The sequence below is a fragment of the Chiloscyllium punctatum genome, chromosome 40 (genome assembly GCF_047496795.1).
Source record: "Chiloscyllium punctatum isolate Juve2018m chromosome 40, sChiPun1.3, whole genome shotgun sequence".
Taxonomy (NCBI): domain Eukaryota; kingdom Metazoa; phylum Chordata; class Chondrichthyes; order Orectolobiformes; family Hemiscylliidae; genus Chiloscyllium; species Chiloscyllium punctatum.
In genome coordinates this window covers 17,595,817-17,623,537 of record NC_092778.1, presented here as the reverse complement: position 1 = coordinate 17,623,537, position 27,721 = coordinate 17,595,817, and the positions used below count along the sequence as shown (strand labels likewise).

Below are 27,721 nucleotides of genomic sequence, written 5' to 3'. Positions count from 1 at the left end.
ATGACTGCAGCTTAGATATTGTGGGAGTGGGTACGGGACATGGGTATATCCATTTCTGACAGTACAACCAATCCTGTTCAGGATACAAGGCTCACTCTAACCTGGCCCCACTGACATCTAGTTCATAATTAACAGCCACAAATTATAACTTTGTATTAACCGATAAGGACACAATGGGGAAACGATGCACAGAATCTTGTTCAGGAATGTACTGGGCACAACACTCCCACTCACGAAAAACTGAAACAATAAATTAGTAACACATAGAGTTTCAGTCGTATCTCATAGGCTCTTTCTCGAAACACTTCTCACTTATATGAACAAACAAAATAATTGGGCTCACGGAAAAAAACAGAAGTGTGGATATGATTAAAATTTATAATGTCTAGCACAAAATGGAGAATGAATCAATGGACACCATTAAAAATGAGATTTTATTTTAAAATCAACCTGTCCCGACAGGTTATTACACACCTCTGGGGCAGGTGGGACTTGAACACAGACCTTCCAGGCCAGAGACACTACCACTGCGCCACAATGCCCTCAAATTATTTTTAATCAACCCAAGTGGATATTTTGTGACCCAGCTCTGGCACAAGTGAGAGTTGAACCTGGTCCAGACAGGGGGCAACACTTAGAATCCCTAAAGTGTGGAAACAGGCCATCTCCCCCACAAATCCACACTGACCCTCCAAATAGTATCCCAACCAGACCCATTCCCCTACCCAATTACTTGGACAGATTCAAATCCCACCTGCCCCAAAGTACTAACGTCTTTGAACAGGGTGACTAGAAAATATCTAAAAACTCCTATGATTAAGAAGCACCCAAAGAGAGTTTCTGTGAAACAAAGTTCAGACATGGACATGGCTGTGAAGACGCTGACCAGTTATGTTCACTGTTTATGACATGGGTGGCATGGTGGCTTAATGGTTAGCACTGCTGCGTCATAGCACCAGGGACCTGGATTCGATTCCACCCCTGGGTGATTGCCTGTGTGGAGTTTGCCCATCCTTCCTATGACTGCATGGGGTTTCCACTGGGTGCTCTGGTTTCCTCCCACAGTCCAAAGGGGGAGGATTTAAAGGGTTAGCGAGTTTTGAAAAGATTTGTAGCTCAGGTAGAGGTTCTGGATATAGGTTTACTCACTGAGCTGGAAGGTTCATTTTCAGAAAACAAATCTTCCAACTCAGTGAGCAAACCTACATCCAGGGTTTAGAGAGATATGCTAGCAAATGGGCCTTTTAGGATATTGTCATGGACAATATGGTGTGCTTCAGTGCTGTGTGTCTCTGTGCAGTTTAGGGTGGATTTGCCATGCTAAATTGTCCATAATATCCAGGGATATAAGGGCTAGTTGGGTTAGCCATGGGAAATGCAGGGCTACAAGGATGGAGGGGAATGCCCTTTGGAGGGTCAGTGTGGGCTGAATGGCCTGCTTCCACACTGTCGCGATTCCAGGATACGGTCAGAACCATAAGATAGCAATCTCACAGCATGCTGACTGGTAGCTGCCAATCTGTTTTAAATTGAGGGGTTGACTACTTTCTGTACTGACTAATAAATAAGGACTTCCTGGTTATTGCAGAGGTATCGGTAATGTGCTTTGGTCTGGGGGAATACCAAAGGAGAAAGGGGAATTCACACATGCACCAAGAGAACTATGAAATGCCAACATACCCAGCAACAATGAGTACAAGCGGCTGGCAGAAATTGTTTCCCCTTTTACTTTATAGGGAAAAAAAATTAACTAACTCTGGTAAACCCAAAACTTCCCCAAGACCCCGACCAAGAAATATCGGGAAGTGAAACTGGATTTTCCCCAGCTCTGTGGAAGAACAAACATCAGTACAAACGTTGCATTTTGTTTTAATTACAGCAGCATAATATAGAAGAAACAACTAGCCAACCCGTTATAATTTACAGACTGAAGACAGAAATCTCCAGCAAGAAACTGTAAATGCCAATAAACCGTGAGATTAATCCCGGAGACAAATGGAAACTGCAAGAATTTTTTTTTAAATCTAGCACTGTGTACATTTGAACAATGAATGAACGGTACAGCTATATGTTTCTAGCTGAGCGGACGTACGTTTTCAATAACAATTGTCTCGATATCTCGCATCTTTTTGCTGTTACCTGAACGACAGACGAGGAGGTTAAATTGTATCTTGAAGGTTGGTGTTTTTTTTTTGAGTGGATCTAATCACAGTACCTGGCTTCACAAACCTCACCAGACAGACAGGTGATGCCTGCAATTCTCGTGCTCTACATATTGCACTGACATTTATCTCAAATAAAAGCAATACATATTTGTTTTTTTCCTTTTTAAAAAAAAACAGCAACAGGATTTGCATTTCTTAAAGCGCCCTGCCTTACCCAGCTGAGGATGCGGATGATGGTTTGGGGTTGCTTGAGGAACGAGATGGGATCCAGAGCAGAGCCAGCCTTGCCAGCTCCATAAGCGCCTCCTTCCATCTTGAGCTCTTCTCTCTGTCTGTGTGTTCGTCTGTTCTCTCGGGACCGCGCGGCAGCAGCGCGTCCCCGACCGCACTCCCAGCGCGCGTGCACGGCCGCCGAGCGCGTCACCGCGGCAAGCAGCCGAGGGAGACTCGAGCACCGGCGGGAGGTGGTTGAAGGGGTTTGACTTGTGTTTTAGCAACAGCAAAGAGTGAAATAGTATGTTTTCTCTTTTTAAAAATATTTCTTTGAAACACACTCTTGAGTGCCAAGATGAGTGAGATTTCTTTTCTTGGCTGCGGCTGGCAGTGAAATGTATGTGTGTCAAACCTTCCAGACCTGCCAAATTGGCTGACTGAAGATGTGGAAGTTAAAATTAGACGGGTAACAAGGAGGCTTGTGATAGTTGTGGAGAGGTATGACAGATTATAGAATGTAAAACAAACAAAGGGAGCACAATATGAGACCATTAGCAGCTGACATAAAACAGAAGCCAGAAGTATTTTATAAACAGATAAATAATTAAAAAGGTCGTTAAAGGAAGGGTTGAGCTAAACAAGTGAACAAAGAAAGATTTTCTTTATTCCTTCCTGATATGTTGATATTATTGGTTGGACTAGAATTCATTGCCTATCCCTAATTGCCCTGATGGAGAACTGCTTCCTTATAGTGCTGTGTTCATATGGTGCAGGCATGCCCATATTGCCATGAGGAAGGAGTTCCTGGATTTTGTTCCAACAACAGTAAGGAATGACAATAAGACTGGGACTGCTGTAGTGTTAAGGGCTTGGATAGAGAGGAATTTGTTAACTGTGTACAAGAAATTTTCTGATTCAATATGTGGATGTACCTACAAGAGAAGGTGCAAAACCTGACCTACTCTTGGGAAATAAGGCAGGGCAGGTGACTGAGGTGTCAGTGAGGGAGCATTTGGGGCCAATGACCATAATTCTATTAGTTTTAAAATTGTGATGGAAAATGATAGACCGGATCTAAAAGTTCAAAATTGGAGGAAGGCCAATTTTGACACTGTTAGGCAAGAACTTTCAACAGTTGACTGGGGACAGATGTTTGCAGGCAATGGGACAGTTGGAAAATGGGAAGCCTTCAAGTATGAGGTAACGAGAGTTCAGAGACAATATGTTCCTGTTAAGGCGAAAGGCAAGGCTGGTCGGTGCATGAAATGCTGGATGACTAGAGAAATTGAGGTTTTGGTCAAGAATAAGAAGGAAGTACATGTCAGGTATAGTTAGCAGGGTTCCAGTGAATCCCAAGAACAGTATAAAGGCAGTAGTAGGAGTATACCTAACAGGGAAATCAGGAGGGCAAAAAGGGGACATGAGAAAGCTTTGGCAAATAGGTTTATTGAGAATCCAAAGGGATTTTATAAATACATTAAGGACAAAAGAGTAACAAAGAGGAGAATAGGGCCCCTTAAAGATTAGCAAGGCCATCTATCTGTGGAACTGCAGGAGATGGGGGAGATACTAAACAAGAATTTTGCATCAGTGTTTACTGTGGAGAAGGATATGGAAGATAGACAATGTGGGGAAATAAATTGTGACATCTTGAAAAATACCCATATTAAAGAAGGGAAAGTGCTAGATGTCTTAAAATGCATAAAGGTGGATAAATCGTCAGGACTTTCTAGGTGTATCCTAGAACTCTGTGGGAAGCTCAGGATGTGAATGCTGGGACCCTTGCTGAGATATTTGCTTCATCAATAGCTACAGGTGAGTTGCTGGTAGATTGGAGATTGGCTAATGTGGTGCCACCATTTAAGAAAGGTGGTAAGGAAAAGCCAGGGAACTATAGACAGGCGAGTCAGATATCAGTGGTGGGTAAGTTGTTGGAGGAAATCCTGAGGGACAGAATTTACAAGTATTTGGAAAGGCAAGGACTGATTGGGGATAGTCAACATGGCTTTGTGCAAGGGAAATTGTCTCACTAACTTGATTTTTTTGAAGTAACGAACGGGATTGATGAGGTCAAACAGGTGGGTGTAACCTATGTGGACTTCAGTAAGGCGTTCAACAAGATTCCTCACAGTAGACTTGTTAACAAGGTTAGATCACATGGAATACAGGTAGAACTAACTATTTGGATACAGAACTGATTCAAAGGTAGAAGACTGAGGGTGGTGGTCGAAGGCTGGTTTTCAGACTGGAGGTCTGTGACGAGTGGTGTGTGACAAGGATCGGTGCATGGGTCCACTGCTTTTTGTCATTTATATAAATGATTTGGATGTGAACATGGGAGGTATGGTTAGTAAATTTGCAGATTACACCAAAATTGGATTGTAGTGGACAGCGAAGAATATTACCTCAATGGGACTTTGATCACATGGGCCAATGAGTGTCAGATGGAGTTTAATTTAGATAAATGAGAGGTGCTACTGTTTGGAAAGGCAAATCAGGGTAGGACTTATACACTTTATGCTAAGGTCCTGGGGAATGTGGCTAAACAGAGACCTTGGAGTGCAGATTCATAATTCCTTGAAAGTGGAGTCTCAGAAATACAGGAGAGTGAAGAAAGCAGTCAGGGTCGAGAGTGTGGTGCTGGAAAAGTATAGCAGGTCAGGCAGCATCCAAGGAGCAGGAGAATCAATGTTTCGAGCATAAGCCCTTCACCAAGAAGAAGGTATTGGGTATGCTCGCCTTTATTGGTCAGTGCATTCAGTATAGGAGTTGGGAGGTGGCTATACAGGATATTAGTTAGGCTACTTTTGGAATACTGCACTCAATTCTGATCTCAGTGCTATAGGAAGGATTCTGTGAAACTTGGAAGGGTTCAGAAAAGATTTACAAGGGTGTTGCCAGAGTTGGAGGGTTTGAGCTACAGGGAGAGGCTGAATAGGCTGGGGCTATTTTCCCTGGAGCATCGGAGGTTGAGGGATAACCTTGTAGAGGTTGATAAAATCACAAAGGGCATGGATAAGATGAATAGCCTGGGTGGAAGGAGTCCAAAACTAGAGGGCATTGGTTTAAGGTAAGAGGGGAAATATTTGAGAGGGACCTAAGGGGCAACTTTTTCATGCAGAGGGTAGTGTGTGTATGGAATGAGCTGCGAAAGTGGTGGAGGCTGGTACAATTACAGAATTGGATGGGTACATGAATAAGAAGGGTTTAGAAAGATATGGGCCATATGCTGGCCAACGGGACAAGATTAATTTACAGTATCTGGTCGACATGAATGAATTGGATCGAAAGGTCTGTTCCATCCTGTACAGCTCTATGACTCTATTTGTCCAAGTCACGGTGGTGTGTGGCTTGGAGGAGAATTTGCAAGTGATTGTGTATCTTCTATCTTTGTCCTTTTAGATAGCAGATGCTGTCTCAGGAGCCTTGGCAAATTTCAGTAGTGTAGTTTGTAGATGGTACCACACTGCTGCTAGTGTTGAAGAGATGAACATTGAAGATGGGTGGAGTGCCAATCACGTGTCCGAAAAGGTTTCAAGTTTCTCGAGGGTGCTAAGAGCCACAGTCATGTAGGCAAGTGGAAAGTGTTCCATCGCACTCCTGACTTGTATCTTGTAGATGATGAATATGCTTCAGGAGACAGGAGTGAATTATATGCTGCAAAATTTCCATTCCGAAGGCCATTCATATTTCTTCAGAATGTTCATTGATTATCGTGTCTTTGGTGCTGAAGTTAGTAAATGCCCACCAACCAGTAAATTCAATCATTACCTTGATCAAAGGTCTGAGGTGGGTATTCCGAACTCCTTGAAAATGTAATCACTGAGAATAGATGGTGGCAAGTCAGCCTAATGTTCCAGATTTTCTCGTACAAAATCAACCTCTGTAGTTCATGGAGAGCAGGGATGGATGTGTTTGTGCAAGATTTGTTTTGCATTCAATCTTGATAAATGGGGATAATTTATATTCCAAATTGTAACAAACAAGTTTTGAAGACTTCCTTAAACTTCCAGGTTTAAGGACCTCCACGTTGTGGAGAGAAAGAGAGTGGGTGACCAAAAGAGAAAGAGCAGGAATGCAGTGCGGTCATCTACTTCCAAAACAGGTATACCATTTTGGATACTATCGGGAGAGATGGCTCACCGGGGAAGATGGCTCACCAGGGAAAGGCAGCAGTAGCCGGGTTCATGGCAACATGGCTGGCTCTACTGTACAGAAGGGAGGGAAAAAGAGTGGAAGGGCTATCGTCGTAGAGGATTCTATGGTTGAAAAGAAGACCCTTGAATGGTATGTTGTCTCCCAGGAGCATGGATCAGGGATGTCTCAGATCGGCTGCAGGACATTCTGAAGGGGGAGTGTGAACAGCCAATTGTCGTGATGCAAGTAGGCACCCAAGATACAGGTAGAAAATGGGATGAGGTCCTACAAGCAGAATTTAGGGAGTGAGGAAACAAGTTAAAAAGTAGGACCTCAAAGGTAGTAACCTCAGGCTTGCTACCAGTGCCACATGCTAATCAGACTAGAAATGAAAGAATAGGCAGGATGGATGCATGGCTTGAGAGATGGTGCAGGAGGGAGTGGTTCAGATGTTTGGGACATTGGGACCAGTTCTGGGGAAGGTGGGACTATTACAAATTGAATGGTCTACACCTGGGCCAGACTGGAACCAATGTCCTTGAAAGTGCTTTTGTTAATGCTGTTGGGAAGGGTTTCAACTAATGTGCCAGGGGATGATAACCAAATGAGATTAGTGGACAGGAAGGAGGTAGTAACTAAAACCTGTAAGGAAGTCAGCGTGACTAAGGGTAGGAGTAGGCAAGGAGCAGATGATGAAAGCAAAGGGACAGGTGGTCTGAGGTGCATTTGTTTTAATGCAACAAGTGTAGAGGGTATGGAGAAAGTGAGGACTGCAGATGCTGGAGTACCAGAGTTGAAAAATGTGGTGCTAGAAAAACACAGCAGGCCAGGCAGCATCCGAGGAGCAGGAGAATGTGTAGAGGGTATGCCAGGTGAATTTAGGGCTTGGATTAGTACCTGGGAGTACGATGTTGTTGCTAATGCTGAGACTTGGTTGACAGAAGGGCAAGATTGGCAACTAAATGTTCCAGGATATCGTTGCTTCAGGCGGGATAGAGAGGGAGGTAAAAGAGGTTGAGGAGTTGCATTACTGCTCAGAGAGGATATCACAGCTGTGCTGAAGGAGGGAACTATGGAGCACTTGAGCAATGAGGCAATTTGGGCAGAGCTTAGAAATAGGAAGGGTGCGGTAACAATATTGAGGCTGTGTATCGGCCTCCCAACAGTGAGCATGAGATAAAGATACAAATATGTAAACAGATTATGGAACAATGTTGGAGCAACAGGGTGGGACTGATGGGAAATTGTAATTTTCCCAACATTGACTGGATTCACTTAGTGTTAGAGGTCTAGATGGACAGGTATTTGTAAGAAGCATTCAGGAGGGTTTTTCTAGAGCAGTATGTAAATAGTCCAACTCAGGAAGGGGCCATACTAGACCAGGTGTTGGGGAATGAGCCCAGCCAGGTGACTGAGGTTTCAGTAGGGGATTACTTTGGGAATATTGATCATAATTACATATGTTTTAGAATATTCATTGACATAAAGGAGAGAAGTGCTAAAGGAACAGTGCTAAATTGGGGAAGGCCAACCATAGCAAAACTTGGCAGGAGCTGGAAACTAGATTGGGAGCAGCTGTTTGAAGGTAAATCCACATTTGATATGTGGGAGGTGTTTAAAGAGACATTGATTAGAGTGTGGGACAGGCATGTCCCTGTGAAAATGATGGATAGAAATGGGATGATTAGGGAACCATGGATTTCAGGTGAAATTGTGAGAAGAGCTAAGAGAAAAATGGAAGCATCCATAATGTCAAGGAGACTGAAGACACACGAAGCTTTGGAAGAATATCAGGAAAGTCGGACCAATCTGAAACGAGGAATTAAAAGGGCTGAAAAGGGTCAAGAAATATCTTTAGCAAACAGGGTTAAGGAAAATCCCAAAGCCTTTTATTTGTATATAAAGAGGAAGAGGGTAACTAGAGAAAGGGTTGGCCCACTCAAGGACAAAGGAGGGAAGTTATGTGTGGAGTCAGAGAAAATAGGTGAGATTCTTAATGAGTGTTCACTGAGGAGTGGGACATGACAGATGTTGAGGTTAGTCAGAGATGTTTGATTATTCTGGCTCAAGTTGGCATAAGGAGGGAGAAAGTCTTGGGTATTCTAAAAGGCATTAAGGTGGACAAGCCCCAGGTCCAGATTGGATCTATCCCAAGTTACTGAGGGAAGTGAGAGAGAAAATAGCTGAGGCCTTAACAGATATCTTTGCAGCATCCTTGATCACGGGTGAGATCCCAGAGGACTGGAGAATTGCTGATGTTGTCCCTTTGTTTAAGTAGGGTAGAAAGGATAATCCAGTTAATTATAGACCAGTGAGCCAGAGATCAGTGGTAGGGAGACAGTGAGGACTACAGATGCTGGAGATCAGATTCGAGAGTGTAGTGCTGGAAAAGCACTGCAGATCAGGTGCATCTGAGGAACAGGAGAATCAATGTTTTAGGGAAGCTGCTGGAGAAGTTACTGAGGGATAGGATCTATTTATATTCGAAAGAAAATGGGCTTATCAGTGATTGGCAACAAGGTTTTATGCAGAGAAAGTCATGTCTTACCAACGTAATAGAATTCTTTGAGGAAGTCTTTGAGGAATTCTTTGACTGATGAGGGAAGGGCTGTAGATGTCATAATCATGGACTTCACTAAGACGTTTGATAAGGTACTCCATGGTAGGCTGATGAGAAAGTGAAGTCAAATAGAGTCCAGGGTGTACGAATTAGATATATATAGAACTGGCTGGACAACAGGAAACAGAGTGGTAGTGGAAGGGAGTTTCTCAAATGGAGAACTGTGACCAATGGTGTTCCACAGGAATTTGTGCTGGGACCACTGTTGTTTTGTGATAAATATAAATGATTTGGAGGTGGTCTGCTTAGCAAGTTTGAAGATGACATAAAGATTGGTGGAGTAGCAGATAATGGAAGGAACTGTCAGAGAATGCAGCAGAACATAGATAGATTGGAGAGTTGGGTGGAGAAATGGCAGATGGCGTTCTGGGGAACATTGATGTACAGAGAGATCTGGGTGTTCAGGTCCATTGTTCCCTGAAGGTGGAAACGTAGGTCGATAGAGTGGTCAAGAAGGCATATGGCATGCTTTTCTTCATCGGACGAGGTATTGAGTACAAGAGTTGGCAGGTTGTGTTATAGTTGTATCGGACTTTGGTTCGGCCACATTTGGTACATTGTGTACAGTTCTGGTCGCCACACTACCAAAAGGATGTGGATGCTTTGGAGAGGGTGCAGAGGAGGTCATCAGGATGTTGCCTGGTATGGAGGGTGTTAGCTATGAAGAGAGGTTGAGTAAATTAGGATTATTTTCACTAGATAGATGGAGGTTGAGGGAGGACCTGATTGAGGTCTACAAAATCATGAGTGGTATAGACAGGGTGGATAGCAAGAAGCATTTTCCCAGAGTGGGGTCTCAATCCGTCTGGGTCATGAGTTCAAGGTGAGAGGGAAATGTTTAAAGGAGATATGTGTGGGAAGTTCTTTATGCAGAGAATGGTGGGTGGGTGGAATGCATTGCCAATGGAGAGGGGGTAGAGGCGGGCTCAACAATGTCATTTAAAATGAATCTAGACTGTAAATGAATGGGCAGGGAGCAGAGAGATGGAGATCCTTGGAAAATAGGTGACAGGTTTAGATAGAGGGCTGCAGGCTTGGAGGGCAGAAGGGCTTGTTCCTGTGCTGCAATGTTCTTTGTTCTCACTCATTAAGATGCTTTATTTCCTCAGCATTATCTCAGTGCTTTTTTGCAACGAGCGGTCCAGATTTGGAATGCACTTCCCGATAGACTGGTGCAAGCAAATTCAACAGTGGCTTTGAAAAAGGAAGATCGTAATCACTCAGAAAGGGGAAGAAACTTCTGAGATAAGATCAAAGAGTGATGAGTGGAACTAACTAATTGACTGTTAGAGAAAAAAACCAGAACAGACTTGATGGACTGAACTAAGCTATGATTCTATAATTTGTATCAAAAAAAAATGATCATTTCTTTCATTATTCTAAAGATACTGTACTTAGAAGTAGCTTTACAAACATGTTACCTGGTTAATTAAATAGTCAAGCTTTTGTAACATGAGAATGTTACTTGAGGTTGGAGTCCCAAGGTTTGTTTCTGAAGGAAGATTCTGACCCAAGATTAGCTGTGATCGACTGCAACAAAGTTTTGTAAAACTGAAACGCTAATTGTCAAGCATTTGTAACTTAAAGAAATTTGAAATGTTACACAGAAAAACTGATATCAACTAATGAAAGCTCCGGCTCCAACTTGCTTGCTGCATAAAAATAATTTGCCCTCAGGTCTCCTCTCGCACTTTTGCCTTTTACTTAAATCAGTGACCTTTGGTTCCTAGGCGAAAGAACAAGCGGCCTCTTGTGCCACACTAGTCATGTTCTTGTCTCTGTGCCAGAAGGTCAGAGTTCAAGTTTCATGCGCACCGGATGTGTGTAATTTCATATCTGAAAAGCTTGATTAAAATATCCACTAGTGGAAGGTTTCATGGAATCAGAAATGTACAGATGGCCATTTGGTCCATTGGGTCTGTGCCAGCCATCCAGCCTCATTGCATTTCTAGCTACCCGCCCATCGTCTTGGTTTCTCCTTGCTTAACATCACTTCCGACTTAGTATAACACTTGTGGAGCAGCACCTTTATAAGGGCTATCCTGTTAATCCCACTTCTTGCTTCTTTCCCAAATATTTGTTTTAATGTTTAAAAAAAACTTTTTAAAGTTGCGATTGAATCCATTTCCACTGCCCTTTCAGGCAGTATGGTCCAAATTGTACCATCTCAATTCATAAAGAAATTTCATCTCTCCCTCAATATTTTTGCCAGTGATCTTAAACTAAAGGTTACTTAAGCACCACAAACATTTACATACCAAAATCCTTCATAATTTCAAACATCTGTGTTAAATTTCCCCTTAGCCTCCTTGACATAGGATAACAATCCCAGCAACCCCAGAAATTTCTGCACAACTGAAGTGTTCCATCTCTGGCCAATGAAAATTAATTTTGTTTGAGAGCCTTAAGGAAGATATCTCAGCATGAGTCATCAGTGCTTTTTAGAAAATATTTGTTAACGTGGTGCTGAAATGTCGTGCATGCCCTGCATTGTAATCTATAATTGCTTGAGGCAGAGTCTTTCATGAGGTTAAATTTAATGCATGGCAATTTGATACTTTACAGAAACAGAATTTATGAAAGAGAAGTTGCTGTAGTTTGGGCTATAAACATGGTGAACATTATACAGGATGGGTGAGGTGGGAATTACCAGACATATTTAACCTGTGGAGAGACTTACGTTGGTTCAGGCAGACAAGAGGGTCTCTATTTGAATCCACTTTCAAACAACAGATTGAACAAAGCATGTCCATGTGCTGCAGAAACAAATTTTATCAGTAATATTGGCAGCTTCGCAGTTACTGGAAAATATGAATTTGTTGCATGCAAATTAAAATGCAATTGCTTTTTTTTCACATTTTTGACTTCTGTATGAACACACTGGTAATCTTTCCTTATCTCCCAAAGTATACAGAGCTGTTGTTCTGATGATCCTGTTGCATAGTCATTCCACATATATTTTTTAAAAACCCTGAAATTCTCACACCTAAACTGTTTGAAACAATTAATGAAAATCAATTGGCCAGACAAGATCTCTATCACCAAAAGCTGACATCCATGTACAGAAGATCTGATCACATTTATTCCTGGATGGGATTGTCACTGGTAATGCCAGCATTTGTTGCCTTTTACTGGCTGCCCTTCACAAAGTTGTACTGAGCTTCTTTCTTGAACCGTTGTACTCTCTGCAATGTAAAGACAGCTGTTATAGAATGGATTGCAAATTTTTGATCCAGCGACAGCAAAGGAACCAGACTATAATTCCAAGTTCGGAATGCTGTATTGCTTGAAATTGAATATAAATACATCTGCTGCCTTTCTTCTTCAGGATGTTAGAGATTGGGGGTTTTTAAGTTGTTGTTGAAGGAACCTTGGAATACATCAGAAGTGGACTGAGTGCTGGATCTGAATCTCTAGGACCCAGAAAGGAACGATACTGGAGAAAGATGCAAGTTTAAGGCAAGGGCAGTGGGGGACCTTACAGGATGCTTAGGCTAACAGAGGAAATCCCAGCAGGAAAAACCAGTACAACCTGCGAATGACATACTGGTGCAGCTGACATAGCTCAAAATAGAGCTCCAGTATGATCAGTGTGTTTATCATCAAGTATTACTTTTTAAAAATGTTGTTCTCCCCCCCCCCCCTTGGATGGCAGTAGCAGATGGAGGGACAGCCCCAAACTCAGTGACAAAGAGTCACGAGCTCCTTGCACTGGTTGTCGGAGGTGTAGGAGGGGGCTGAGGCAAGACGTTTGCAATTGGGAAACAAAGCACAGGGTTGTTTTACATGCCAAGATGATCCTGGAATAGTGAGCAGTTTCATTTGAGAACAGAATTAAATTGTTCTTTATATGGTCCAACAATAGACAAATAGATCAGTTTGTCTGCCATATCCCCATACGTCTGTGTACCTTGTGCTGAAAGGAGTATGTTGGGAGAATTAGCAATGTTTTTAATATTTTGTTGAAGATGAGGTGGAGGGGAGAGTAGGCGCTCACTCTAATTTTTATTCTGGCCATGTGGGCCTCTGAGGTCCATGTACAGCAGCCACTTCCAGAATTGGTAGTCAACACTGCAATCAGCATGCTGCCAATGATTGGCATATACAGAGGCACAGAGCACACACCGAGAGGGAATGTTGAAGGACAGAACTGAGCAAATTTAACTGTAGAGATGCAGTGAAAGGCTAGACAATTGGGAATTTGAAAGTGCAATAGAAAGTGAATTGGGCGTTAGTCTTTTTCCAGGCACATAACAATGAAAAATGTAGGTTTGGAATATTAAAGAGGGAGGATGTAGGTGAAAAGTAATACATGTAAAACAAGAAAGTAATGAAGTGCTCTTTTCAGACTGATATAATAGGAGATTATGGTCATTTCCATATTTCTGCGCCAGGAAGTCCAGGTTAGACTTCTCCCAGATGTGTGATGTAACATGCCTAAATAGGCTGATTAAAACTATTTACAATGGAATGAGGGACGTCATTTGCCATAGCAAGGTCAAGGAGCATGACAATGCATAGAGTTGGGGAATTTGGGTGAAAGGAAAGGCTTAGGGAAGAGAAGAGGGCAGTGAACTCCAAGGACAAACAGCACAATGAGTTGAGATGGTGTTGAAATTGCAGAATGAGGAGTAATTTGATAGGAGCTGAGGGGGGAAAGCACAAAGATATCTTTAGGTTTATCATTTTTGTTGTGTTTGGGAGCATAGCAGGGAATGATGATTTTGTAGGAGATGTGAAAGAAATGGAAGCAGCCATGATATTGAATGTAGGAGACTTGCCAGGACATCTTCAACACCAACTTCCAAGTCCACAGTTTCCACTGATGGGAGGGGAACACATCCATTCTTTTAGAGTCTCTAGTAGCACTGATATTGTACCTACACCACACACTACCACATGCCCAAAGACAATTAGGAAAGAACAATAAATGCTGGCCTTGATGGTGATGGTTACATTTCATGAACAAGGAAAACTGGTTACATTTCATGAACAAGGAAAACACTCTCGCTGAGGCTTAATCAGTGTTTAGCAAAATCTTTTTGTTTGCTACCACGATTCTGTATACAGGGCAACTCCTGTGTCTGGTTACTGCGGTTTACCATGGTCCAAATATATAAAAGGGAGTATTCCAGCACCAGGGACCAGGAAGCTGCAGGGAGGGTATGTTTCCCATTTAAATTAATGGATTCCCACCTATCCACAGTAAGTCCTGGAATGTATCTCTCTCAGGTACGGCAGGGATTACTATGCACTTCTTTTAAACAGCCATATCAATTTGTCCTTCAATCTTCAAGAACGTGTGAATGAGACTCCCTGGATCTGTTACCACAGCAGACTTTTAGTACTATTTAAATTTTCCTGCAAAGATTCATCAATTTGGACACTCTAACATTAAATTCATCTGACAATTTTATTTCATAAGTCTGTTTTTCATTAATCCTCTATGAGCACCCTTATTGCTGAAGCAGCTGAAAACTTGCCTCATCTCCAACCTTTGGCCCGTGATCATATCCAATGGTCCAAAAAAGGTAGTAGTCCAAATACTTATCTCTGGAGGCATCATCCAGTCTGATGAGCAATTATTACGTTCTCTGTCTCCTAAAAGAAAACTACTCTGTCATTTGTCCTTTAATCCAAATTTTGCTCAGAATTTTGCTGTAGGAAGGATATTATTAAATTGGAGGGGGTTCAGAAAAGATTTACCAGGATGGACAGTTTGAGTTATAAGAAAAGGCTGGATAGGTTGGGACATTTTTTTTTCCTCCACTGGAGCATAGGAGGTTGCAAGGTAATCTTATACAGGTTTATAAAATCATGAGGGACAAGGAGGCGAATAGCAAGGGTCTTTTCCCTAGGGTAGAGTAATTCAAAACTACATAGCATATTTTAAAGTGAGAGAGAAAGATTTTAAAAAGGTCCTGAGGGGCAACTTTTTCCCAGTGTGGTTCGTGTGGGGAACGAACTACCAGAAGAAGTGGTAGATGCAAGTACCATTTCAACATTTGGTAGGTTCATGATTATGAAAAGTTTAGGGGGATATGGGTCAAATGCTGGCAAATGGGAGGAGTTTAGTTTGGGAAATTTGATTGGCATGGACAAGTTGGATCCAAGGGTCTGTTTCTGTGCTGTATGACCGAGTCTATTATGTAGCATTTTATCAAACACCTTTAAAAATTTCCTTCGAACTGCACTAGCTTCAACAATAAACTCTACATTATGATCTCTGACATGGCTTCATCCTTTGTACTTAAAATTATCAATCTGCCCTCGTAGTGAATCTGTTGTTTACTCGGCACTGGGAAAGGTTTCCATTTGATGCATAAGACTTGATTCCTTCCAATGGAGATGTTATTTTTAATTTCTTGTTTGTCATGAAGATTGTCGCAAAGTTTCTATTATCACTGAGTCAAACTTTTGGAACTCCCTGCCTAATAGCACTGGGAGAAGAACCGAGACTGTTGTGGTTAACTGGAATTGCACGTAGCTCCTCCTGACAGAGGCAAGTCAAATATCAAGGACTTGTTGAACATTATATTTATTCAACAGCTGGAACCAAATAAATAATGATAAGCAACATTGATACATTCAATGATTTCCAACACAACAGCTGCTTATGCCATGGGATACAAATATAAAGAAACATTCTTATTCATTTTCACATCTGGCAAAAGGTCCAAACATATGCTCACAATTAAGGTGACCAATGACATGTTCAAAAAAGGAGCTAAAACAAAAGCAATTCTGTCATTATTTCAATGGCTGTCATTTCTTGTCCCTTTCAATTATTTAAGTTAGGTCTCTTGTTCACTGGTGGTAGCGTGGTTGCTAAGGAACCATCTGCGTAGGTGAAACAAAATTATTACAATAACTAAATTACAGCCCATTGTTACGATCATTCATGAAACGGAAGCTGTTCAAAAGAAAATTCATTTAATCTGCAATACTTTGAGTGAACAATTGTCTCCATGATATAATTTCCAATATGGTCTTCCTCTTTGGATCTTCAATCATTATTGTCAATCTGCTCAGTGAATAAATTCTGTTTTCCTATTGCTGCAAACCCTGTTACCAACTAATACAACCACTGTTTCCTCAAGTGGAAGTTTCATTTTTAATTATGATTATTTTGAATTAAATGTGACAATGAAAGGATTTTTAATGCTGTTAAGTGAGCTGTCTCTCACTTTCATCTAAAAAGAGAAGTGAATGCCAACTCAGAACATGGTCTTGCCAGGAATGCAGAAACAAATTCATAGGTTTAAGTATAAAATGTTCCTCTATCACTGTTGCACTCTTGACTAATAGCACTCTGGACAAAACTGCACAACAGTCTGCAGTGATTTGAGAAGGCCAAACAACACCCTTGTCAGGAAAACTAGGAAGCATTATATGAAGTATGACATTTTTAAAATGTAAAAACCACCTATATATAACAAATAGGAATGAAGAAAGAAACCAGACAAGACAAACCCAGCAAAACATAAATTGGAGGATTAATAAAAAATAGTACAAAATGAAATCAAATCTAACTGAAGGTTGTTGAACTCAGTGTCGAGCGCGGAAAGCTGTAGAGTGCCGAACTTGTTCTGGGTTATGTCGTCAAGTCCATTCAGTTGAAAACCTTACTCACAGTCACGCATATACCTTTGCTATTTGGCACAACATAGTCCAGCAATCCAGAAGGAAAAACGACTGATCTCCAAACTTAGAAGAAAGAGGTGATGTCATTCAGCTTCAAAAAGAAAACCAGAGAGGCTCTTAGGATATATACAAGACAGAGTAAATAAACCTCAAAAGGGACATCCAGATACACCCATGCAATCCAGGACAAGGCAACAGTTATGGGGTTGTGAAGAATTCACAAAGGGTGATCAATGGCTGGTGTTTGAGGCACAGGTATTGGGCTCATTTAAGAATCAGCTAAGGAGGGAAAGAGTTGGCTTTCCAAAAGAGGATTATCAAGTAAAAACTGTCCACCCGACCAACCTGGTAATCATAAATACATAATGCAGTGTACAAAATTTTAAAAACATTATTTAAATTATTTACATCTTCAATCAAAATCTTGGAAAAATGGTCTCATTCAGCTGAATTGTAAGTAATTGCTATTTGAACAAATAAATCTAATTCTATTTTGTTTAAAAAACTCTCATTTGTGAAGATCAATTTTAGAATGGAGGAGGTACAAGGATTTGAGAATGTAATGACTATTGTAGACTGGGTTTCTCTCACATCGTACTGTACAGAATCTAATGTGATAGGTGCATTATTGTACATGTACATTATTAAAGTCAATCATTTGCAGATGGGCCATCCTTGGTGTTTTTATAGCATGACAAATCCAAAAGATGCACAAGGACATTTTGCAAAAGAGTAAACTTCCCATCACAATAGAACAGAATATTCAAATTTCACAGCAGTAACAAGAATTTTGTTCGCACGCAACTGCTCCCATCATTTAGTGCAATATTAAATATCTTACTTTGGTCTTCCTTAAACACATTTACAACACTTTGAGCAAAACTCTTGTAACAAATTCCAATTGTACACTAATGATCAACGTAGGCAGGTACTCCAGAACATATATAATGATAAACAAGTACTTATAGGCTGATGCAGTAAGAACAAGATAATGCAGTGACTGAAGTCTAGTACACAAGAATGCCATGGTGCAGAGTTCAAAATGCCAAACCTTGCAGCATTTTAGCAACTTTGAAACCAGCAATACTGCATCTCCTTATATGATGGACCAACCTTAGAAACTGAAATTGAGTGCTTTTCTCCCACATCCTAAACTGGGAGTTATCAGTGATTACCAATGAGAACACAGAGTTCCCATAATATAATCACTTGGTTTAAAATAAAGGGGCTTTTTCTAAAAAAAAAACTGCACACTTTAAGGTCTCTTCAGTATATCAAATGGTTGTGGTTATTAAATATGCTAAGCAACCTGAGTGAGTTTAAGTACCTTCTGTACCACAATGTCCAGTCTAAATCATGACACTGTGGAGGTGCCAGTGTTGGACTGAGGTGGACAAAGTTAAAAATCACACGACAACAGGTTATAGTCCAACAGGTTTATTTGGAAGTACAAGCTTTCAGAGCATCGTTACTTCATCAGGTAGCTGTAGAACAGGAGCACAAGACGCAGAAATTCTGTGTCTTATAATCCTGCTCCATGAAGGAGCAGCGCTCCGAAAGTTAGTACTTACAAATAAACCTGTTAGACTATAACCTGGTGCCATGTGATTTTTAACTCAGTCTAAATCAGTCAATCCCTCACAGTAAATGGGCCAACTCTCCTGTTTGCAGTATTAGTGAATATATAAAACACAGGCAGATTATACCCCAAACGGGTGACCACTACATTATCAAGCAACACACTCAGCATGTTTCAGGTACTGATTGAGAGTGGTGCTCAATTTTCAGATTTAACAGATGGCAATTCAGCTCACTCATCAAGACAATCTGCACATGTCTACACTCAACACAACTCATAGTAACCAAACAAATTCACAAAATAATTAGAAATCATGAATGCTTGTCAGTGGTTGAAAACAGCATGCCATAATTAATTACCACTAAATATCACAGCTGCAGCAAACACAGCTTTGCATACTTTTACACAATAATTTTAAATTTTATTAATTTCCTGCACCCACAGCTGGGTACTCAAACTGACTGATTTTTAACAGGCAGTGTGTTGTAGAGTGCACTTCCTCCCAGGATTGAAACTTTACAACAGCAGGATGCTACATATAGACCTTAGGGACAGATAAAGTATGGCCATTTAAAGAAATAATCTTTGCATGATGATTGATAGCGGAGTTATTCAAACTCCAAATCTTAGCAGATACTCTTACAACCAGCCCAGACAAGTTGCATTTGTATAATTTTAGTGCAAATACTTTATTGCAACTTTTCTGAGCTTTATATAAGTCCTCCATTCCTTTGTTTTAATTTTATCCCAAAATGTCTGTAGTGTCTTTCAGCTGTGAAGATCAGATACAGTATTCAGATGAAAGCTGTAGCCTGCCATTAAGGATCTTCTACTGTTCCAACATTAGACATATTTCAGACGTATGTTCTTCAAGTCTTATAAAATATTATAACAGACCTAAAAATGTCTATTCCATTAATATTTCTAAACAATCAATGTAGAGTTGGTAGATGGCAGATTGCAATATGCATTTACAGCGCAATTTATGCACAATGTCTTAAAATTGCTATGCAATACAGTGCCAATATTAACTGCCATATATAATCCAGAGTCCAAAACCAGGCTTGAAGATACATGAGTACAGATGTAAATCAGTTATACAAAATGTTGTTCTTTGGATACTGATCACTATTCATTAACATAACCCTACTCAATTTATGCAATTTGTTTCTGTTTACCATCACTTGCATCACTTCAAAGAGATCAGAATTACTTTATCCCAGCAATTTCATAAATTCACTCATTAACTGGTATTTCATAAATACCCTTTGACAGGTACACAAAGTTAACTTCGCTATGCTTGGTTTATTAGGCTCAGCCACGCAAAGATATTTATGATTCTCTCCATGCGGCTGTAGATCAGTATTACCTGTTTAACAGCAAAATGGAACCAAATATTTAAAGTGATCACTTCATCTGGATGGAGACATTTTCAAATATCAGGAAGGAGAGACTTTACCACAAAAGCAAATCACTATCCTGAAGCAACTGCACCCCCTAGAGGATAAAGAATAAGAGCAATTGTTTAAAGTGCAATTATTCCATCACCTGTCTCCCATGTTTCTAAGTGAGGGAGCACGTTGAGAGATCATCTATCTTAATTTGGGAATAGTGAGGCAAGAATGTAGAAATAAGTGGGGAAAATTAAGTTTTGTAATTTTCAATATTATCAAAATTGGGTAAAAAGCATGTCGTCAAGATCAGGGAGAAAAATATCAAATAGGTCGGAGTCAAAATAAAACTTGAAAAGTTTTTAAATCAATCACATGAACCATCCTTCCATCCATCCCTCCATCGTTCATCCACCTTGGAGCAGTCAAATTCTGGTTTTCCTATTCGCTTGCTAATGTCATTATGGAGAAGGCACATCCACTGCGAAAGTTTGTACCTGGTGCTGGTGTCGGGAGGCATGGTCTTCAGTCTGGAAGAACGACAAGACTAGTATCATGTGAGGATTCCAAAGCAAAGTTTGCTGAATGTTTCACTGTGCAATGTCTCTTCACATCAACTACCCTTAACACTGCCCCACATCATAGAGACAAAATAAACTGCAGATGCTAGAATCCAAGATATACAAGCAGGAGGCTGGACGAACACAGCAAGTCAGGAGGTGGAGATGGGTTACATCTGAAACATCGACATCTCCACCTCCGGATGCTGCCTGACTTGCTGTGTTCTCCCAGCCTCTTGCTTGTCTACACTGCACAGAGACAATCCTGCAGAGCTTGCTAACATGAATCAGAAATCCAAATCACTTTCTTTTTCAGAGGAATACCAGTGCTTAGAGAGATAATTAAAAGAAAAGCATTCACATTGTATAATGCAGCTCCCTTCCTGCTGCCACCAGCCTTTCCAACTGTCTAATGTGCAGCCTCAATTGGCGAAATATCAACCATGAGGCTACATCAAACAGCATTCACCTCACAACCACTCCGTTACCTCTCTCAAACATTAGCCCATGATTAACCACATCTCCACAAGTTAATTATGTGCATTTCATAAATGTAACTGTTTCACATAGAGAGCAACCTCATCACATCACATCGGTTCAAAGGATTCTCAGATCATGTGTGCCAAAACATAGTTGCAGCTGCAGTATTTTCCATTTGGTTTCAGTGCCACTTCTTTTGCAGGAATAGAGGGAAACAGCCAGAGACTGGATTATTTTTGCTACCCAGCACCGAGGGACATTGGTGTCCATGGCTAACAGTCCCTTAAGGAAGTGGAACGTGGATAAAGTGGCTACCAGAGTTTGAGATACTGGTCTTTATTAGTTGAGGCGTTGAGTTTAAGAGCAGGAAGGTTACACCAGAACTGTATAAAACATTGGTTGGGCCATAGCAAGAGTATTGGGTAGACTTCTGAAACCCTGATTACAGGAGGGATGCGAGTGAACTAGAGTGGGTGCACAGAACATTTACCTGGGCTGGAGAGTTTCAGTTTTGAGGAGAGATTGGAAAGATTGGGGTTATTTTCCTTACAGCAGAAGAGACTGAAGGGTGACACAATTGAGATGTATAAAGTTAGGACGGGCATAGACAGGAAGAAACTTTTCCCGTTTGGTAGAGGGATCAATGACCATGGGAACAGGTTTAAGGTAAGGGGCAGAAGATTTAGAGGGGATGCAAGGAACAGCTTTTGCACCCAGAGGATGGTGGAAACCTATAAAGGTGGTAGAGGCAGAAAACCTTGTAATGTTCAAAAATAATTAGATGTGTACTTGCGATGCAAAGGCATACAAGACTATGAGCCAAGTGCTGGAGAATGGGATTGGAATAGTTAGGTGGTTGTTTTTGATCAGCACAGATTCGATGAACCAAAGGGCATTTTCCTGTGCTGTGGAGCTCAGTGATACTAACGTCTGCTGGAGAAGCTCGTGTTGTTATCAGGGAAGGTTAGATGAGCTGAACTGTGTTTGCTCCTCTGACAGAACAACCTGTTAGTGACCACCACTTCACAATGATCACTGCCCTTCAGGAAAGGAGGGGCTGAGTGAACTGCAAAGCAGCTTGCAACAGTTGGTATGACATCATCTCACACGACTGAATACTCCAATGTGCACCATAACTGGAACCCTACACTTAATGGGGGAGGTGATGGCCTGGTGGGATTACCAGGGGAATATTAATCAAGGGACATTCCGAGCTCCTGGATTTGAATCCTGTCACAGCAGATAGTAGAATTCAAATTCAATAACAAATGTGGAATTAGGAGTAAATTCCCTGGTTCACTAATGTCTTTTAGAGAAGGAAGCTGCCATCATTACCGGTCTGACGCACATCTGACTCTAGTCTGCACAGCAAGTGGTTGACTCCAAATGGACAATAAATGCTGGTTTAGCCAGCAATACCTACATCCTGTGAATGAATAAAAACATATACCCTGGCCTCCTGTCTTCAAAAACATCACTCTCCCACACAACTACTGACAGAAAATCTCAAGGAGAAAGTGAGGACTGAAGATGTTGGAGAGTCAGAATCGAAAAGTGTGGCGCTGGAAATGAGGAGCAGGAGAGTCAACATTTCGGGCATAAGCCCTTCATCAGATCTCAAGTTTTTTTTAAAACCGTCACTGCCTTACCTTAATTGCCACTTTATAATGACCTGTTCAACCTGCCTTAATGTCCAGCTTCCATCTCAGCACCTTCGATGGAGCAGCTTTCCCTAAGCAAGATATACCAGCACTTGGGAACATTGGTAGCCTTTAAGTCAATAATTAACAAGTTCCTTCTGACAAGCCAGCTCTGTTGAATGGCAGCCTTTGAAGTACCATGGAGACAGTAGCTCTTGGTTAAAGACAGAACATGGCCCCTGACCAGCCAGCCAATCTGTACAGTTGGGACTTCAGTACAAACCCATTATACACTTGTAGAGAGATGGAAACAACGCTGCACATCACAGAGGTGGGTCCCATCTTTTAACTAATTGCCATAAACTCAGCAAGCTAGGTAGTGGTTCTGGAAATTGATATTCACTAAATGAATGACCCCTGTCAATTTTTGTTTTTCCATTTAATAAACAGGATCAGATTTTAGTCAAGCAAATTTTTCTAAAGATAGTAACATTTGCAAACTGTATAGGAATGTGGAGACAAAAGAAGAACAAAAAGCCAACTTAGCCTAATTTAAATTAAGGTTAAAAAATAAGAAGGAAAGGCTTCACAAAAATCGCACAGTTAAAATCAATAAAAAATGTTGAGAGAATCAAATATCTACAGTACGGAAACAGGCCATTTAGCCCTTTGAGTCCACATCGACCCCCTGAACAGTATCCTACCCAGACTCAGACCCCTACCCTATCCCTGTAACCCTGCATGTTCCCACTAACCCATTGACTAACCCACTTAACCTGCAATTCCCTGGACACTATGGGCAATTTAGCATGGTGAGTCCACTTAACCTGCACATCTTTGGACTGTTGGAGGAAATCAAAGCATCTGCAGCAATCCCACACAAACATAGGGAGAACTCTACACAGATAATCACTCAAGGGTGGAAGCGAACCCGGGTCCCTGAAGCTATGAGACAGCAATGGAGGTGTGATGCTGGAAAAGCGCAGCTGGTCAGGCAGCATCCGAGGAGCAGGAGAACTGACGTTTCGGGCAAAAGTCCTTCATCAGGAAAGACAGTAGTGCTAACCGCTGAGTCACCATGCCACCCAAGTTATTTCAAGATATCACTATTTATTTTGAGTATTTATTTTGATACTGTGTCAATATCAGATTTACTTTTGCTTTTTAATTAGCTTTAATGATATTTTATTCCAGATTAGCCCAGAGGGATGAGAGCGTGGAAAAGATGGTCAAGGGATTCTCCCAATAACTACAAAAAGAAAATGCAAAATTAATTATACAACACTGACCTGTCTCTCAGGTCTTCGGCACATTCTTCACACGGAAAGAATTTTGAAAACAAAGAAATAAACTGTTTCATGTCTTCCTGCTGATTATTGGTGGGCTGGTCTGGGTAATATGCAGCCATTGTATGTAGGAAAGACCAAGTGTTTCTCCCCAGTTCCTCTCGGTCTAAAGGGCATTCAACAGGACGCTCTTTATCCAGGTCTTCTGCAACATTCTGTAGTTGAACGAGCAGAGCAAATCTAAAATAAAATCAATTAAGAGTAGAAGTAGGCCATTCGGCCCCCTCAAGCACGTCGCCTCCCCCCCCCCCTCCAATAAGATCATGGTTGATCCCACACTTCCATCTACCTGGGGCACCATTGATTCCCTTGTGTATAAAGAAACTATAACTACTTCCGCCTTAAAAACATTCAATGATCACAGCGCCACTTTGCTTTCACCTCCACACCTCTGAAGAGCATCCCACCCAGATCCCTAGCCCACCCCTGTAACCCGGCATTATCCCACTGGCTAACCATTCCTCCACACCGCTTTCTAAGGCAGAGTTCCAAACGCACACAATGCTGAGAAAAAAAACTCTCTTCATCTCTACCCTAAAAGGCCGACACCTAATTATTAAATAGTTCTGGACTCATCCAGAGGAAACATCTTTCCATGTCTACCACGTCAGGTTCATTCAGTCCTTACATACTTCAATTGAGTCACCACTTGCTCTTCTAAATTCCAGAAGAAACATGCCCAAACTGTCCAACCAGTCAAAAACAATCCCCTCCCAACTCTAATCTCATTTTCCAGTATTTGGACCATAGCTTTGTATACCTTGGCATTGCAAGAGCGAATCCAAATATTTCTTCAAAGCTATGAAGGTTTCTGCTCTACCATTCTTCCTGTCCACCCTGCCGCTCCTAACTTTACACACATCAATCATACCCCCCTACCCCCTCAGTTTCCTCACCACTAATAGACAATAGACAATAGACAATAGATGCAGGAGTAGGCCATTCAGCCCTTCGAGCCTGCACCGCCATTCAATATGATCATGGCTGATCATTCCCAATCAGTATCCTGTTCCAGCCCTATCTCCATAACCCTTGACTCCACTATCTTTAAGAGCTCTATCCAATTCTTTCTTAAATGAATCCAGAGACTGGGCCTCCACTGCCCTAAGGGAAACAAAACCCAGTCTAATTTATTTTCAAAACTTAAACTCTTCAGCCCAGGCAATATTCTGGTAAATCTCCTCTGCACTCTCTCCAGTGCTATCACATCCCTTCATTAAATGGATTTCAGAACGGTTTACATTAATCTAGCTGTAGCCAAACTGGCGGTTTATACTATTCCAGCATCACTGCCCTATTCCTAAACGTTATGCTAATAACAGCAGGTGACCTTATAGAGGTTTACAAAATTATGAAGGGCATGGATATGATAAATCGACAAAGTTTTTTCCTTGGGGTCAGGGGGGGGGTTCCAGAACTAGAGGGTATAGGTTTAGGGTGAGGGGAAAGATATAAAAGAAACCTAAGGGGCAACTTTTTCACACAGAGGGTGGTACATGTATGGAATGAGCTGCCAGAGGAAGTGGTAGAGGCTGGTACAATTGCAACATTTAAAAGGCATTTGAATAGATGTATGAATAGGAAGGGTTTGGAGGGATATGGGCCGAGTGCTGGTAGGTGGGACTAGATTCGGTTGAGATATCTGGTTGGCATGGGCGGGTTGGACCGAAGGGTCTGTTTCCGTGCTGTACATCTCTATGACTCTATGACCAGTGGCCACACTCACCAAGTACCCTTTGATCCTTGGTGCCACCATTCCTGTGTTCCCTTGCCTTACTTGTCCTGCCCAATTGTATCACCTCACACTTATCTTGATTAAGTTTCGTTTGCCACTGCTCAATCCATTTTTAACAAGAAATCATTTATGGGATGAGAGCTTCTCTGGTTGGGCAGCACTTATTGCTCAGATTTATCCCCAATTGCCCAGGCTACGAAGTAAAGTTGAGTAGAATCACTGACAACAATGCATTCCTCACTAATTAATTCAATGCATTCTATGATTGATTTGAACAGTCACTCTGCAGACAGCAGATTAGCCTTCATCAGAATGAATCCACAGAAAGCAACTGGTCTGGATGGATTTTATGATGTAAAATCAAAGTAGCTTTAAAAATAAGTTTGTTTTAAATGGTTTCCTTTGAACGCTTTTGTTTATCGGTTATAATAAATATACTGTGGATGAGAAAAACTAACAGTCAAGAATTAACGAATAGCTATGAACAACTTATTTGTTCTGACTGATGCAAGAAGGACTCGCGCTGTGTGCATGGGCATGTTGCTGAATTGTGCAAAAAAGCACAATAGTATGGAGGTCAGTTCTAGCTCGTCTCTAATTCAGAAGGTTGTGGGTTCATGCTTCAGAAGCAGGGACTTGAGCACAAAACCTAGGCTAACTGCTGTACCATAGAAGACATTGCTCCAAGGTCACATGTGTATTAAGGTTCTCGTGGAACAAATTCAAAGAACAGGAGCAATATTCCTAAGTCCTTGCGAGACTTTACACTTAATGACACAAAACAGCATTACTGCAATGGTGTGTGGGGGAGTTTGCCATGCACAAATTATCAGCTGCTTTGCCACAACATAACAGCAACTTTAAATAAACACAGAAACCATGGTAGAACTCTTTGGGAAGTTGTGGTTCTGTTCGCTGAGCTGGGAATTTGTCTTGCAAACGTTTCGTCCCCTGTCTAGGTGACATCCTCAGTGCTTGGGAGCCTCCTGTGAACCACAACAACGAGCACCCGAGCTACAAATCTTCTACCAAACTTTGAACACCTACGGGCGAGAGAGAAAAAGCGCTTCACAGGAGGCTCCCAAGCACTGAGGATGTCACCTAGACAGAGGACGAAACGTTTGCAAGACAAATTCCCAGCTCGGCGAACAGAACCACAACAACGAGCACCCGAGCTACAAATCTTCTACCAATCTTTGGGAAGTCCTACATCTGTGAAGGTGCGATGGAAGTGAAGCTCTTTCCCCTCCATCAGACCGGCACCCCGACCATCCGCGCTCCTGGGTCAGTAAAGGTGACACCGGCAACCCACAGCTCCAAGAGACCAAGGTCTAGACTCTGTCTATTGTCACCCTCCTCATCTCTCAACCACTCCTCCTGACCGTCCCATTGGCCCCCACCCCTTCCCCACCTAACCCCCACCTAACCCTCAACCCTCACCCAATCCAACCCCTCCCCAAAACCACTTTCACTTCCCCTCCCCGACCCCAGGCCACCCTTTTACCACCCCCACCCCCCCGGGGGCGCGCGCGTGCGCACTCTCACCACCTGCTTCTTCTGTTCGCGGATCCACGTCTTGAAGTCCACACAGGCCCGGCAGGGTTTCTTCACCTTCTCGCCTCCTCCTGCTCCTGCTCCTGCTCCTGCTCCTGCTCTTGATCCGGATCGGTCAGCTCCGGACTCGGCGCCACTTCCCAAAGGGAACGGGAACCCGCCCAAAGGTCCCGGACTGGGCGCCGCCATCTTGGACCGCACAGCCCTCTGGGAACGCTGAGACACTAACCAATCACTTTGAGGTCGCCTCTTGCACTCACCAATCACTGTGCAGGGACCGCCCCTTGCATTCACCAATCACCGTGCAGGGACCACCCCTTGCACTAACCAATCACCGTGCAGGGACCGCCCCTTGCACTCACCAATCACTATGCAGGATTCTCCTATTGTACTAACCAATCACCATGCAAGATCCACCTATTGTACAGACTAATTACCATTTAGGATCCACCCTTACACAAACCAACCACCATACAGGATTCACCTATTGTACTTACTAATCACCTTACAGGATCCACCTATTGTATTAACCAACCACCATGCAGGATTCACCTCTTGTTCTAATGAGTCACTATATAGGACCCACCCTTTGCTCTAAGCAACTACCATGCACGATCCACTCCTGAAACTAAGCAATCAGTGTCCAGAATCCATTTC

General features: G+C 42.0%; 2 protein-coding genes across 4 annotated transcripts in view; both read right to left on the bottom strand.

The window, feature by feature from the left end:
• Positions 1-2,532, bottom strand: part of syngr3a (synaptogyrin 3a) — a 93,908-nt gene extending 91,376 nt beyond the window's left edge. The window contains exon 1 of one of the 2 annotated variants that reach the window (XM_072559392.1): positions 2,380-2,532. In XM_072559392.1, the coding sequence (XP_072415493.1) occupies positions 2,380-2,478 (99 nt within the window). In that variant the 5' untranslated portion in view covers positions 2,479-2,532. The remainder of the gene's footprint in view (positions 1-2,379) is intronic. The other variant, XM_072559391.1, reaches the window with a different exon arrangement.
• A 13,125-nt stretch (positions 2,533-15,657) lies between these two features.
• On the bottom strand, positions 15,658-27,279 carry gfer (growth factor, augmenter of liver regeneration (ERV1 homolog, S. cerevisiae)). 2 transcript variants are annotated; one of them, XM_072559389.1, is made up of 3 exons: positions 27,056-27,279; positions 23,719-23,930; positions 15,658-20,279 (listed from the first exon to the last, which is right to left on the bottom strand). In XM_072559389.1, exons 1-3 carry the CDS (start codon positions 27,251-27,253, stop codon positions 20,117-20,119), a joined length of 573 nt encoding a protein of 190 aa, XP_072415490.1. In that variant the 5' UTR covers positions 27,254-27,279; the 3' UTR covers positions 15,658-20,116. The 2 variants fall into 2 exon arrangements, with proteins under 2 accessions (XP_072415490.1, XP_072415491.1); XM_072559390.1 differs by having other exon boundaries at positions 27,059-27,279.
• Between the last annotated feature and the right edge of the window lie 442 nt (positions 27,280-27,721).

Coding starts and splice junctions, on each gene's coding strand:
- gfer (XM_072559389.1), bottom strand. CDS start 27,253: ATGGCGGCGCCCAGTCCGGGACCTTTGGGCGGGTTCCCGTTCCCTTTG. Junction 23,931..27,055: donor GCGAACAGAAGAAGCAGGTG/GTGAGAGTGCGC, acceptor GTTCAACTACAG/AATGTTGCAGAAGACCTGGA. Junction 20,280..23,718: donor GCCGAAGACCTGAGAGACAG/GTCAGTGTTGTA, acceptor TCGTTCTTCCAG/ACTGAAGACCATGCCTCCCG.